At 40.9% G+C, this 16,692-nt stretch overlaps 1 protein-coding gene across 2 annotated transcripts in view; it reads left to right on the forward strand.

The window, feature by feature from the left end:
• The window catches only part of LOC140428010 (interleukin-1 receptor accessory protein-like 1), a 2,037,829-nt gene that overhangs the window by 219,935 nt on the left and 1,801,202 nt on the right, over window positions 1-16,692 (forward strand). For both annotated transcript variants that reach the window (XM_072513958.1, XM_072513959.1), the window contains exon 2: window positions 2,815-2,916. In XM_072513958.1, the coding sequence (XP_072370059.1) occupies window positions 2,835-2,916 (82 nt within the window). In that variant the 5' untranslated portion in view covers window positions 2,815-2,834. The remainder of the gene's footprint in view (window positions 1-2,814; window positions 2,917-16,692) is intronic.

Consider the following 16,692-nt stretch of genomic DNA (forward strand, 5'->3'; position numbering starts at 1 on the left):
GAAGAGTGATTGAGTTGATTCGGATTGCATTTTCTGGGGTTCAGAAGAATGAGGGGTAATCTTATAGAACCTATAACATTCTAACAGGACTAGACAGATGCAAGAAGGCTGGTCGCAATAGTGTTTGTCAGAAACAGGGGTCACAGTTTGAGGATACAGGGTAAACCATTTAGGACAGAGATGAGGAGAAATAACCTGTACATCCCTGGACACTAAGGTACAATTTGGCATGGTAAATCCACCTAAGCTGACTCAGAGGCACGTGACTACAAGACGGCATTGTAGCTGTGTGTGAATAAACATCACAGTTGTAATTTACCTAACTGGTGAACAGGAAATATTACAGTTCCACAACACAATATTTCACAGATTAATTGATAGCAATTTGGTTTATTTTAAATTAATTAGAGCCTGCATTAAAATAGCACTGTGAGAATATTGCACAAACATATTAAACAAAAAGAATCTGTAGTGATACAGAACCTCTCAGAACTTCAGAGTTTTCAAAGCACCTTGGAATCAATACAATACTTTTGAAGTGTAGTCACTGATGTAACATGGGCAATATTTGATTTTAATGCTTCTACATTTGGGGATGGGTGATCATGGACCTCACCTCACACCCCACTCTGGAGGACAGACATCTCAAAGAACCTAATAGGTTTGCATTTCTGCAGGCAGTTCAAAGCAGGTTTTGAATCTGCGGATGGAGATTTCCTGCCAGCCACCTCTGATTTCTTGTAGAGGATTGCAAAACTACCCAGGGATGAACACCCACTTCCTGTTGTCCATCTCCAATGGGGCAGAATAGACTCTTTCGCGTTGAAAGTAATAAATCTATTTCTTGACACTCACCTCTTTGTAGTGCTGGACATCTGGTGACTGATACCCAGTTTTGTCGCTTCCGCCACTCTTTCTGGCAGTACATTTCAGATTAGCCACTAAAATGAAAAAGAAAGTCACATAATACTTTTGGATTTACAGCAGCCACAGTGAATTAGCCACTGACTGTCCACTTAACTTTGTAACAGAATCCCAAGGCCAATCCCCACACCCATTTCCAGAGTTCACCAAACGTCTGCACATGACCCCAAGGATAGTTTCCAATTTGGCAGGATTGGAATAATTAATAATAGTTTTCAGGGAATACTTTGGTATTCCCTGTAATAATGGCTTCATAATATCAAAAGTGCTTCCACAGGAGCCCTACAGTGCATCTCGTCAGGTCTGCACCACGTTCTGAAAGAGCACCCTACCTCGGCCCACGTCCCTGTTCTACCCCCATAACCCCAGCTAACTTGCAAATCTTTGGATATTAAGGAGCAATATTAGCGTAGCCAATCTACCTAACCTGCACATCTTTTGATAGTGGGAGGAAACTGGAGCACCTGGAGAAAACCCACACAAACAAGGAAAACAAGCAAACTCCACACAGTTACCCAAGGCCGGAATTGAACTTGGGTCCCCGATGCTCTGTGGCTGCAGTGTTAACCACTGTGCCATCATGCTGTCCCATTTACAAGTAATTTCCCTGTCAGCTCACTGTCCATTCCAGCTTTCGGACTATTCTCAGTCTCTCTTCCAATTGCTTGCCTCAGTACATTCCCTCATAATAGGCCTTTTACTACTTTTTAATTTTGTGGCTTGGTTTCTCACCTTGTCACCTGTTGTCACCCATTTCACACTATGTTCCCCTGCTCCTAATTAAGTGCCCATTTCTCTCATGTATGTTTTGCAGCGGTTCCCAGAATCTGCAAACATGGGGAAGCGAGCAGGCAAGCCTGCATAAACCATTAAAGCCGTTGCCATCATTCTGCATCATACTCTAGCCAGCTGGCTTAACCGGCCACACGGTGTATTACATAATGTTACCGAAAGTTTTAATTTGTTAATTGTGGTTAATTATGTGGAAGCTAGATTAAAATAGGTTTGTTTTGCTGATTATGGAAGTTCAAAATAAAAATAATTGGTAATAGCCATGATTATTCTGGGGGTACAATATATTACTAACGGGAGTCTTGGTATTTCTTCCATTTATTAGCATCAGAAAGAGTTAATAAAGTGATATGTCAGCAGCTGCAAAACTACTAACTTCCACAATCGTGTTTTTAAAAAATGAGTGAATGGTACTCACTTCACTTAAAGAAATTATTCATTAATGTAAAGCACTCAAGGCATTATGAAGTAATTATGATGGGTGATGCTGAAGTAGCTTACACAACTACCTGAAAACCCTTGCTTATATATTCTAGTCTTGTGGAATTGGAACTTCCGCCTGGCAAACAATGTATCCCTGACTTCAGATAATTCCCCACCCTTGGAGTTGTGTGCATAATTTGAGAACTTTCAGAGTTGGGCATGGGGAATGGCATTGAGACCCTACTACAGTTTTGAGTTTATGATCACAACAGTGCTGATGCTGTAAATCCTGAACAGTTGTTTGACTTTCCTTTTTAATTTGGTGCCTATTCTGGAAACCACTGCCTGAAAGGTTGATGGAAGCAGATTTAATCACATCTTTCAAAAGACAATTGGATGTATACTTGAAAAGGAATTATTTTTTAGGGTCATATGAGGAAAGAGTAAATGATTCAAACTAATTGGATAGCTCTGGTGCATAATTGCAATGAAGTCTAGACAGCAATCTGTATTAATTGGTTCATTGTGATAAGATTTGTTGCGGGCATTTACAAGACTTATGAATTCATAACCAATATATTGCCAAACTACTTGTTTTTCTGTCGGGATGAGAAATTTGATTTAATTGCATGTGCCTTTCATACTGCTAACAGACAATATATGTTTTACTTTTAGGCTGCCTTTCAACCTGGAAAATGAAATTTGTCATTTATTTAATGATTCTCTTGTATACATCCACGATTCAAAGCCTGAAGATTGTATCCAAACGAGGCTCAGGTAAGCAAACGGTTTTCAGCCATTTCTACAATGTATTGCTGTACTGGAAATGCTTCTGAAACCTAATTGTAATGTGCAACAATCAATACTCGAATTTCTGTGTAACATAGCCAGTCATCCTTTAAAAATTAAGCCTTGTTAACTTCCAAGCACAAATAATCAATTGCAATTTTGTTTATATGCACATTGCAGCGAAGTTGGAATATGCTAGTAGTCTCCAGATTTTGAAGTAGAAGTAGTTTTTCGAAAGCTTAATAGATCATCCCAGCATTTCTGTGTATCATTTTTTGTTGTTTACAAGTAATTGTGTTTTGGGGCGTGGATCAAACATTTGTATTAATTTGGATGGGAAATCTAAAAAGTGAAATTCAGTATGGTAATGGTCTGCCAACAGATAAATGTAAGGGTGTCTTTTCTTTGATTTGTTAATTTTGGCAAAGATGCAAGCTTGAATAAGTGTGCTCCACTCTTTTACTAAAATTAGAAATCAGCTGAAAATATATTAGAAGTAATGGGAGCTTCTCACTTTCAAATTATTTTACTTGTTAAGGCATCCTAAAGGTAATTTTACAGGCAGAGCTAGTTGACAGATAATCAGAATATCTACAAGTCTGAACAGAAAGCAAAGTTAAATGCTGGAGTCCAAATTCATAAAATTACCGTCTGTAATGTGTAGTTCCAGCATCTATAATGATGAAATAGACAGCTTCTACATTTGAAATACTTGTGGGTTGTGATGGCTGCTTGTAATATGAAGTGCAATCTTACTGTTTTTCTTTCCGGGGGAAACATGGTAATAAAAGATTCAGTTTCTGTTAATATGAAAGGACCTTTTTCTGTAAATACTTTTGTCTTGTGAAATATTTTCAAGTTGCAGTAAAACATCTGTAACATTCATGATCTTTTAAGGTGGAGTCTCAGAGGAATTTCTCCAGAGCCACACGTGGTGCATACTTGATTAAGAACTGTAAATTGTTATTAATATTCTATGAATGTACTAACTAGATAACTCACAGGCACATCATGATTGAATATTAGAAAGTACCAGAGTGGCGCACAATTCTAATCTCATGCATTTTCATCAGGCATGATGTTTATACCATCTATGAGTTAATTTAAACTAAAATAGAACTGTTGGATGCTGACAGAGGATATTCACTTTATGTATGAATTGTTGATGTAATTTTCCAACCTTGTGATCTCGGCAGTGGGTACTAGACGTACACAACTGAAATGATAGTATACATTTCCAAACAAATCAACTTTCACCCAAGTTTGCATTATTTGCTGCTAATGGATGAGGCTTCCTTCTATTGGAAGTGGGAAAATAACCCCAATCTCTCTGAAATTATGCTTCAGGGTAATAATATACTAAGGCTAAATACATTCAATTAAAATCCCCCTCTCTGCCAATTTAGCAGAGGTTTCACCCAATTTAACTTAAAAGCTTATGCTAAAACTGCAGAAGAAGGAAACATACGTTTAGCGACTTATTGGCTTGGAAAATTCTGGTAAACTTGTTGTGAATACGTTTTTCCCTCAACAAGCTTTTGATTCTCTATGATCTGATCTTCATTGCAAATATTGCATCCTGGTGAAGAGGTTAGTGTGTAAAGTGTACAAATAATGTGCAAATAGTCTTGTGTCATGTCAGGAAGATGTGTATGTTACATTATTCTTAACAAAACTGTATACCATTTGGATATTTTCTCACAAATTCAGCAATGTCACCAATGAATTATGATGGGGTGTTACTGCATGTTTGCTTACTTAAATATGCTTTTAAGAGCTATCAACTTTACCGTTTCCCAATTAGATTTCAGGCCGCTATTTGTTTGACTGGGCAAATTGGAACAGATATTGACTAATTACTTAAAAGCCTCAACTTTTGTTACTGGTTTCTCACTTGTGGGGAACTGATTCTTGGGTGAAGAAATCTAGAAAGAAATTTCACATTCAAGTTTGATTCATGGCACTTAACATAATTGCACTGCCAGAATTACAATAGTTACATTTTATTTTAAATATAAGTTTATAACAAATGCATTTAAAAAAAACACTTTCTGCAGAGGTTATCCATGTTTATCCATGCATTGAATGAATACTGTGATGGCGTATCTGACATGTGAAGTTAAATTTACTTTGTACAGTTTGGAACTTCTAGATTGAAATAAAACATTGTAGATTGTTAAAGCTTTCAATTGATCCTTCTGTAAGTCACGTGTTGGTCATTACACAGTACACAATCCACTCAAATGAGATTGAGTTGGAAAATCCCCAGGAAATGTATACACGAGTGAAGGTTAAAATACATTATTTAATCTATCATTCTAAAAAAAATTATTTTGAATAGCTAAGTGCATTTTTATGGAAAGGTATTCCCTTGGGATATTTGTAGTTAAGATAACCTGATATCTGATGCTGAACAGTCTGTTTAGATCAAGAAATAGAAGTGATATCTGATAAGGTGCCTCCTATAAACAATAAGTCTAGTCTAAAATTATATTAGCTTGACCTAAATGACATAACATTTAATGTCTTCACATTTGTAGTGCAGGAAGACATTTGTTTTAATTAGCATCGTACATGTGTTTCATACACCAGACATGTTATGATTCATTACAGATATCATTCCAAAGCACCCTTTCTATTCGGCTAAATCTACAGTAAAAGCAGTATGAACTGGGTTAGAAAGTGCCATGTGTTTTTTTTATACTAAGTAATTGTCTGTGCCAGTAGTGGGTAACCTTGTGTACAGCTGATAATTTTTGGTAACCACTGGACTTTTTCCATGGCAGCGTAGCCAAAGTCGTTGGATTTAGATTCTAGTCTCTGTGGAGACATGGGTTTGAATCCTGCCACTGGCATAGTCTTAATTAGTGATATTAGGGGCGTTCCAGTTGACATGCTGAGGGAGGTGGTGGTGTAGTGGCATTGTCACTGGGCTAGTAATCCAGAAAATCAGGGTAATGCTCTGGGATCCGGGTTTGAATCCCACCATTGCAGATTGTGAAATTTGAAATCGATAGAAAAATCTGGAATTAGAAATCTGGAATTAGAAGATGATGACAATGAAACCGTTTTTTTTGTGAGAACCCATCTGGTTCACCAATGTCCTGTAGGGGAGGATTCAGCTGTCCTTACCTGGTCTGGTCTGCATATGACTCCAGATCCACAGCAAAGTGTTTGACTGTTAAACGCGCCGTGACCAGGCCATTCAATTCAAGTGGACAATTAGGGATGGACAATAAATGCTGGCCATGCTGGGACGCCAACATCCCATGAATGAATATAAAGAAACTTAGCAGAAAAATTGGTGTACTGTCCATAGTTCTCCTGTTGCTAAAGTGTGCTTGTAGATTCGGTTTTCTTTGCTTTGAGCTCTTGCTGCCTGAAGTCATTGGCTTACTACCTATACCACTACTGAGGTATGGTTTGTGAGAACACATCTGGTTCTCACAACAGGAATAGTTTCACCAGCGTATCGCCTGAATGAATGAAATGTTGAATGTTATCAGGCTATTTGATTTCAAAGGACATAATGTATAGTGTTGTCCTTGCCTACAATCTGGAGAAAGAAAAGAGAAAGACTAATGTTTTCTGATGAACAGACTTCACACCTAACTTACACTAGAAGGAGTTGACAGGCTACATGTCTTCAAGATATGTTGATTTGGCAATTAATGAGGGGCAGAATTTGAAATTGGCTTTGACAATATTATTTCCGGCATCTTCAACAAACATATCTTTAGAATTCCCAGAGCTGATTCCTAATACAGAATAAGAGATCCAAAAATCTAATAGAGATACTGAATATAAATAAAATAAGGTGGTAATGAATCTATCTGCAACATTAGTTCGGTCACACATGGAATATTATCTGTGGACAATGGGGTAAGAATATCAGAGCCATGGAAAAAGTGTAACATAAATTCACTAGGATAATGCGAGAAAGGACATAGTCAGATACATACTGTAGTAACCTAGCAAGGCCTAGATTTAGGCCCGGTTAAATTGGGTAATTTAAATTAAAGAATTCGCCCAATTAAATTGGATAACCGAAATTAAAGAATTGGACATTTTAAAATCATACTGCAGTCAAACCTCAGGCAGGCTGTTGGAATTCAGACTTGACCAAAGTCAAATACACAACCAACAGACAAGCTGCCTGAACATGTCTAGGCCTGTCCCATCAATCGCCCATCAAAAGGTCATTGCACTCTACTGAGACCCAGCAGGAGATCAGCTCACCCCATTGAAATGCACCAGCCTATTGTTAGAAGCCCAGATCGGGCCAGACTTTCTGTCACTTTCCTGTTGTTACCGTATATGGCAATATGTTACATGTAAGCAACACCATGGAAATGGAGACTTGGAGGCGGGCCCCGGTGACATCAAGAAACCCATTGGTATTGGGACCCCCTCCTGAGACCTCATTGGCCGGACACCAGAGAGGTTTCTGGAAAGATGGTCAGGGAGGGGATAAAGGTCCGCATCTTAGTCACACCAGCAGTAAAGACTTGGTGTGCAAGGTGACCTTGACCAGATCGGAGAAGTGACGATCAGATCAGACCAGACCAAATCTTGACCAGCCCAGATGGAAGCAAGGAAGAGACCCCAAGCGAGAACCACCTTTCTGAAGACGGGCCAGAGGAATTCTAGTGATCAGATCCATAGCCCACCAAGCCATCTTTGCGGGTAGTATACACTGATCTTGGGAACGTCGAGTATTTTGTGGGTAATATAAGGGTTAATTGTGTCAATAAATATTGTTAAATTTTGAACTTGTATTTGTGGTTTGTTTCCTCATAAATAAAGACACCCTGGGTAAAACCTTTGAATAAGTAAACTGGTCGAAAATACAGGTACAACAATACACATTATTTATTTATAGATAGATATGTATGTGTGATATGTGAGTGAGATAAGATATATATACGTGATACTTAAGTGAGATAATGTGTGCTATACATATATATATGTATGTGTGTGTATTGAGGCTGAAGAAGACAGACTTCAAACTCTTGAACTAAGCAAGTTTGAGAAGGCAGATAGTGAACAATGTTGTTATAAGAAGGATCAAGAGAAAAATAACAGAACTGTTTTCAAGAGGCAATGGGGGAGGCAATGGCGTAGTGGTTTGTTGCTGGACTAGTAATCCAGAGACATATGGTAATGAGCTGGGGACCCAGGTTCAAATTCCCCCATGGCAGATGTTGAAATTTGAATTCATTAAAATCTGGAATTAAAATTCTCATGATGACATTGTCGATTGTCATAGAAAACCCAACTGGTTCACATGTGCTTTAAGGAAGGAAATCTGACAATCTGCGATCCTTACCTGCTCTCGCCTACTTGTGACTTCAGGGGCGTAATTCTCCGGTATCGGCGCGATGTCCGCCGACTGGTGCCCAAAACGGCGCAAATCAGTCGGGCATCGCACCGCCCCAAAGGTGCGGAATGCTCCGCATCTTTGGGGGCCGAGCCCCAACCTTAAGTGGCTAGGCCGGCGCCGGACGAATTTCCGCCCCGCCAGCTGGCGGAAAAGGCCTTTGGTGCCCCGCCAGCTGGCGCGGAAATGACATCTCCGGGCGGCACATGCGCGGGAGCGTTAGCGGCCGCTGACGGCATTCCCGCGCATGCGCAGTGAAGGGAGTCTCTTCCGCCATGGTGGAGACCGTGGCGAAGGCGGAAGGGAAAGAGTGCCCCCATGGCACAGGCCCGCCCGCGGATCGGTGGGCCCCGATCGCGGGCCAGGCCACCGTGGGGGCACCCCCCGGGGCCAGATCGCCCCGCGTCCCCCACTCCCCCAGGAGCCCAGAGCCCGCCCGCGCCACCTTGTCCCGCCGGTAAGGTAGATGGTTTAATCTACGCCGGCGGGACAGGCATTTTAGCGGCAGGACTTCGGCCCATCCAGGCCGGAGAATCGCGGGGGGGGGCCCGCCAACCGACGCGGCGCGATTCCCGCCCCCGCCGAATATCCGGTGCCAGAGAATTCGGCAACCGGCGGGGCGGGATTCACACCAGCCCCCGGCGATTCTCCGACCCGGCGGGGGGTCGGAGAATCTCGCTCCAGATCCACAATAATGTGCTTGACTCTGAAAGCAAGCCACTCAGTTCAAGGGCATTACGGATGGGCAACAATTGCTGGCCAGCCTGCAATGCCCACATCCAATGAACACATTTTAAAAAAATAACATGAGGTTAGGCTATGAAACTTTTGCTTCAAGTGGCTAATGGATTCAAATGGATGAGAGAATTAAACAATAAATAAGGTGAGTCATCCCCATAATGAGATACTTGCCCATGAGTAAGACCTAAGAATATCTACACTGACACAAGCATTTACAGAACATAGAACATACAGTGCAGAAGGCCATTGGGCCCATCGAGTCTGCACCGACCTACTTAAGCCCTCACTTCCACCCTATCCCTGTAACCCAATACCCCTCCAACCTTTTTGGACACTAAGGGCAATTTAGCATGGCCATTCCACCTAACCGGCACGTTTCTGGACTGAGGGAGGAAACCGGAGCACCCGGCGGAAACCCACGCAGACACGGGGAGAACGTGCAGACTCCACACAGACAGTGACCTAGCAGGGAATCGAACCTGGGACCCTGGCGCTGTGAAGCCACAGTGCTAGCCACTTGAGCTACCATGCTGCCCACTTGAAGAAGAAGAATATTAGAAGGTAACAGAGAAAGTAAAGGAAAATGGAATTAGAGTCGAAAGGTATTCTGATGGTGATTGTCCAGCTGGATATATGATTGTCCAAATATTCACCTGCTGTAGTAACATTTCAATGACCTTGAAAGTAAATAACATTATTTCTTTTCACGAGTGGGGCTTGTTGAAATGTGTTTCTAGTTGGACTGTCATTTTAGGAGTGAAATAAATTCCAAATTCCATTCATATCTTCATTGGCTTTGAAGTTGTGAAGTCTTTGTATAAATTAAGTTATTTTTTTCTGTATGAGACTGGCACAGACATATTGAGCGAAATGAGCTCCATCTGCGGTAAATGTCTTTGGCAGCACAGTTCTGTTGTATGATCTTCCTAATTAAGCAAAAATGTCATGGAAGATAGATATCTGTTTAATCTTCTGCTCCATGAATTAGAGACCATCACTGACAAAAGTTAGATGCTGCCTGTATGGCTGTGGCTCCTTGTCATTTGCTTTGCACAGTTTGGGCTCTGCCTCATTTATTTACATGGTCCTCTTATTTCAATGATCAATAGTATTCAGACTTGATTTCCTGTGTTTCTGATTTCATGATTTAATATAACTCAGTACAATTTGATATAGTTCAGTACAAATTAACTTAACTGAGTGGAACCTAACTTGTCAGCTCAGATAACCATTTTCTACTTGTAATTAAAATGGAATTGCAAATCTTGATCACCTGGAAAAGATAATGATCACCTGGAAAAGATAACTAGAATAGCATCCTTAGAGGTGCATATTGAATTTCACAAGTCTATTCTGAAATTCATTTTACCCTTCTGACTTATTTTCTTCAGCTTAAACAATCCATGCCTTCAGCTTAATTTTGTTCAGGCTAGCGACAGACTTTCAAAAGTTACATATGAACTTAAAATTGCTTTAAGATGTAAACACAGCTGCCTCTTGGATGTAATTTTTAATTTGAAATAAGCCATTTATATTACATGCAAAAATCAAACAAACTTATCATCTAAACTGGCCATTTGGTAATTTTGCAAATGTTAGTGGTTTTATTATATGTTATTTTAAAGTTGTAAGGATTGTAAGAATTATAATGGTGACCAATCAGATAACTAGGAATACCTTTATATCCTTCTGCATTTCTGGCTGAAAATGAATTCACACTTTCACGTTTTGCACTAGTGAAAAAACAAAATCATTTCTCCCTGATGGTGAACTTAAGTGCAAATTAGATGCCAAGATTTTAACTATTCCCAAATTTATCAGGGTGATAGGGTGAGACTCTACATTCCAGAAAACAAGGTTGGTGCTGTTGTGGGAGAGAAAACAGCTGTTTGCCTATAGTGCACCTCATTCGTGCGACCAGATGGAGATTCATGGAGTTTTAAAGATGGCCTTTATTTCAAGCTGTAGCATGAGAGCTAGTCATCCACCATGTGGTCTGCCAGCTCCCTGAACAAAGAAATACAGTGGCAATTATACGTTTTACTTATCTTACAAGTACTTTGTATATTCTGTGATGGATGAAAGATTTTAAACATATAGGATTATACAGGGTTAGAAGTCTGGGTTAGAATGTGTTTGATTGCAGTAGTCATGTTTTGTTTTGCAATACCAGAAAGCTTTTAGGAGCCAGAGGTGAAATTGACCACTGTAAAAGCCTGGCTGATGCACTGTTGTTTCACTCGGGAAGTACATGGGGAGTTAATGTGTTTTCAGCCTGGGAAGTTAATTTGTTTTTTGCTTGGGGAGATGATATCATTGCTAGGTGGAACTAAGGTATTCAGACATTTTGAGAAAGCTTTCGAGTTCAGTTCTGATCTGGCTACCCTTTAGACCACAGGTAAAGTCTTTTGCTCTCACAAATATATTAATAGTATTTAAAGCAGTGCAGACTTGTCTGAGGACAGGGGGAAGCTGAAACAAACAGGTTGAAACAGCTGTTTGAAGACATCCAGCCAATGTCTGCAGAGGTTCTAACTGAAGCCAAATGTGTTCTGCAAAGCAAGTGTTACTCTTTGCCATTGGGCTGTCGGGTGGATTGAGAGCTCTATGTTTTTTTCTTTCTTGCTGTTTAGCAGGAAATAGAGATAGTAGTTAAGGGTATTATATTTACTGTATTGAGTAGTATTGTTTAAGGGGTAATTGTAAGCTATTTATAGGTGTGATATTAAAGGGTTTAATATTGTGTTGATACCAAATCCCTATTTCTTCCTGCAATCACTCCTGGATTAAAGTATTCTATCTGCACAGCCTTACAAAATAAACTCCAATATTGAGGTTTTGGTGCAGTATCCTAGCCACTGTTGGGGTCTGGTTGGGATGGTAATAATACCAATAAAAGTATGCATTTATTTTAAGGTAATCCATATCCAATTACAGTTAGTAGTTCTGATTACTTCATTTATATCATAAGTTAATTTGACCAATTGCAATTTTTCTCCGCTCAACTAATTACAAAATCCAATTACTAAGGAAGCATGTATACATAGTTTTTACTATCAGCAAACACACACATCTGTGGTCCTTAACTGGTGTTTACTGTATGCAGTGACTGATTGCGGTCTATCAAAATATGTCTGTAGTCCTCGAATATTATTTGAAGCAGTGACTCAAAAGTGGCACCCCTGTGCTCGATCCAAATCTTCCCCTGTTCCTTGCTTTTATTGCTTCCACGGCTGTGTAGCTTTGGCATTCTCACAGAAGAGCTCTGTTGTACTTAATGACTTGAACCCCTTCAATGCCATCCCATTGTTAGTTCATTTCTTGATATCAGATTCAACAACAACTTATTGTATTCCAAGGTACTTCACAGGAGCATTTAAAACAAAATATGACATGGAGTCAGAAAAAGAGCTAATCAGTTAGAAAATCAAAGGCTTGGTTAAAGAGATAGTGTGAGGAAGGGAAAAGAGTTAAATATCCAGAGAGCTTTGTAAGGGGATACCAGAGCTTATGATCCCAAACAGCTGAAGGGACAACTGCCAATGGTAAAGCAATTGAAATTGTGATACTCAAGAGGCCAGAAATAAAGGATTGTGGGACTAGAGGAGATTGCAGAGATGAGGAGATGGGTGGGGTAGGGGGGGAAGCAGCAGCATTATGTGAGACCATGATTTTATTTGGTGCGTCTTCCAATAGATAGGTTGCTGATCAAACACATCTTGAACTTTAAACCTTTGAAAAATAATATACGAACAAGGAGCAGGAGTAGTCCATTCAGCCCCTTAAGGATGCTTCACCTTTCTTTCTGACTAGCTGGGCTGAATTCTCTGATTCTGAGGCTATGTCTCCACGCCCACGGGGTTTTACGCCAGCCAAAATGGTGTAAAATGGCCACCGATTCCCCATTTTGCTAGGGGCTAGCATGCCGGCATAGTAGAGCACCCAGCTCTAGCTGCTGATACGGCCTGGCGAATTGCTGTGTCTGTGGCCATGCCGTGCTACATGGCGGAGGCCGCTCGCGGACGCTGCGCATAAAATTGTGCCCCCTTTTGGCCGGCACGCGCACCCAGGACCACCCGCCACAATGCCCCAACCCCTAATAAAGTCCCCCTCTGCCTGTGGAGCGGCCCTCCATCGACTGTGGCGGCGCTGGATTGAGTCCGCAGCTGCCATGCCGAGTTCCCGACGGACGAGAGCACACGTGACCGACGTTGTCGGGAACTCGGCCGGTCGGGGCGGAGCATCAGGGGTGGGCCTCAGGCAATGTCCTGAAGCAGCCGATACAGCACGCCGCTTTGGATAGGGCGGAGCATCGCGAAAGCGGTGCCGCCCCTGATTTGGGCGGGAACTGTGATTCACCGGCCGATCGTCGAACGCGATTTCAGCCCGTTATCTTTGAATGGGGTATAGGTGTCATTAGTTTGGATTTAATGAGGAATTGAATATTGTGGATCCTGTGAAGAGATTACAATTATTCCTTTATCACTTGCTGCTTGCTACAAGCTTGTATTTCTCAAATGTATTCTCAAATTAGAATTTTGTTTTGGAACTGACATGGAGGAGAATGCTTTTTTGTGTATTAAGCTCACCAATTTACTGTCAATTAAGAAGTTAATGAATTAATAGAAAATCATCATCGATATCTTTAATTTATAAGAAAGCTTTTCAGGATTTGATGTCCTGGAACAGTTCAGCATTATCCAAGTAACAATATCTAATAAAGTTAGAATTGGAAACTCTATACCAATACTTCTTTCAATTCAAATGTAGTATGATGAACTTTGCCTGATTCTAGTTGAATCTAAGTGATGCCGACACCACCGGAAAAAGCCTACATTTAGTATTCCAAGGAATGGAACTGTGCATCCATGGTAACTGTTATCTCAAAGCAACTTTGGTCTCTGACGTTACAAAAGAAAAATTTCACTAAATTACATACCTTGCTGAAAGATGAAGAATGGCACAAAATAAACAGTTCCGAGGGATGACAGAAGCAAGACAGGTTAATGGTGAATTCATCACCTTGAAGGCAGCAAGGGGTGGGGAGGAGGAACAATCTACACTGAAAATTGTCTTCACAGGAGGAATGGTCTTTCCTTTTGGTACAGAACAAGTGCTGTGGTCGTGTGTTATAGAGAGTTTCAATAACACTGTTCATAATTGATTATGTATATTGATGTCTTTGACAAAAGTGTGCATGCGTGTGTGACATCATTGGGAGCACAAGCTCGCATGGGTTTTCACCATAGCCACGAGGAGCTTGTGTACAGTTGTTTTTGGCTGCTGCTGGTGTCTGAAGCTAAACGGTGTTATTACTTCAAATGTTTTCTGAAGTAACGTGTTCAAGTAACTTTCTTGTCGTCAAGTTAGCACATCTTTCTAGTGCTGAGGAGGGAAAAGAACAAGAAAGAAATTTGAGGTGCAGCATGGCGACATGATGTTTTGTGCAGTGAGTAGCTACTTTGCAACATGGTCGGTGGCAATGGTTATGTTCGGGACTATCAGGGGGTTTGTGGAGGGGCACGAGAACTGGACTAGAAGTTTGGGATATCTTCCTGGCAAATAATAATAATAATACTCGCTTATTGTCACAAGTAGGCTTCAATGAAGTTACTGTGAAAAGCCCCTAGTCGCCACATTCCGGCACCTGTTCGGGGAGGCTGGTACCCGCACTGCTGGCTTTGTTCTGCTTTACAAGCCAGCTCTTTAGTCCACTGTGCTAAACCAGCCCCTGGTTGAAATGGAATTTCAGATGAGGCTAGAAAGCATTCAATTCTCTGGAGTGTGTGTGCGGCAAAGACTTACAAGTTAAGGAGGAATTTGGCAACAGTACGGAAACCAGTGGCCATTTCATTTGTAGTGTCAGCTGCACTCATTCAGAATATCACCATCCTAAACCCTTAGTAATTATCCAACGATTTAAGTTCTATAGTCATTTTCAAAAGGCAGGACAGTCTGTAACTGCTTTTGTTGCTGAACTGAGCACTAAGAGGTTGAGCATTGGAGAATATGCTCCAGGACAGATTGGTCAGTGGCATGAATGAAGACAGCATACAGTGTTGTTTGTTGAGGGATACAACACTAACTTTCAAGAGGCTCTAGATGTTTCTCAGGGTTTGGAGATGGCTGCCAACAATACAAAGGATATTCAAAAGATACATAGGGAGGCACAGACGGGTGCCGTGCATCATGTAAAAAAACGAACTCGCAAAAAAAGGCAATGCAGTAGAATGTTTCAGGTGTAGAGGCACACACTATGCCAATCATTGCAAGTTCAGGGGCGCTGTGTGCCACAATTGCAACCAAAAGGAACATTTGGCTAAAAAGTGCAGGAGTATGAAGAGCAAGTCAAACGCTGAGCAGGAAATTTCAAATTCAAAGAAGCCTCATTCTGCTGCACATCACTTGGAAAGCTCAGAACAGGACGAGAAATGCTGCGACAGCATGTTTAATGTGAGTGAGGTGCGTGCAGAGCCTTTTTATGCTATAGTGTAGGTAAATGGATAGAAACTTAAGTTGGAGGTGGAAACAGGAGCCTCTGCATCTGTCACCAGTGAAGACACTTTCAGGAGAATTTGGGGCTCTAAGCAGACGCGAGCCCTAAGGCAGGGATCAAACTTTGAATGTACATCGAGACTATAACATCACTTGGAATGTTTGAGGTGGACATGGCACATATTTTAGATTTAGGTGGCTGTGATGGAATCTGTAAATTTTCCAAGGCCTAAACCAAATTATTCAGGTGCTCTAAAGGGACACTGGACAGAATCCTGTTTTCATTGGAATTATTTTTCTGATAATGGTGACCAATTGGTACCCTGGTCTGAACATTTAGATTAACAGTAGATATGTCTAAAAAGTACAACATGCCCAATGGAACCCCTGGATTTATCTTGGACCTGGTTCACAACACTGTATTTCTCCTCCATGAGCTTTATAACACTGAACCTCAGACTATGCCCTACTCTAACTCTGTGTCCATGCTGATGTTGTAGCATAAATATCTTTGGAACTGTTAAGAATATTTGTTTCACTTTGCAATGAAATGTTGCAGTAGCTACACAGGTTTTTAATATAGGAACCATGCATTGAAAAATAGCCAGGAGGCATGTTGAGCATTTTCTTGTGAGCAACGTCTACAATTTTAACAGTAATTGCCTATCTCTAATTTAATTAATTTCAAAGGGAAATCATTAACCAGAGGTTAAAATTTCAGAATTAAACTTTGAAGTTCCATTCCTGACCCCAAATCATTAAGCAAGCAAGATATAAATCTAATGGTGCATTATCCCATTTTATACAGTACCACTCTCGAGACAGTTGCTGCCATAAAGCATTTGAACAACGGTGCATGTACTTTTCACCATCTCTTTATAACCTGTGGTTGTCTTGTTCTTTTTAAAAATAAATTTAGAGTACCCAATTCATTTTTTCCAATTAAGGGGCAATTTAGCGTGGCCAATCCACCTAACCTGCACATCTTTAGGTTGTGGGGGCGAAACACACGCAAACACGGAGAGAATGTGCAAACTCCACACGGACAGTGACCCAGAGCCGGGATCGAACCTGGGACCTCGGTGCCGTGAAGCAGCAATGCTAACCACTGTGCCACCATGATGCCCTCGGTCGTCTTGTTCTTAATC

Source organism: Scyliorhinus torazame, chromosome 8, assembly GCF_047496885.1.
Source record: "Scyliorhinus torazame isolate Kashiwa2021f chromosome 8, sScyTor2.1, whole genome shotgun sequence".
NCBI lineage: Eukaryota > Metazoa > Chordata > Chondrichthyes > Carcharhiniformes > Scyliorhinidae > Scyliorhinus > Scyliorhinus torazame.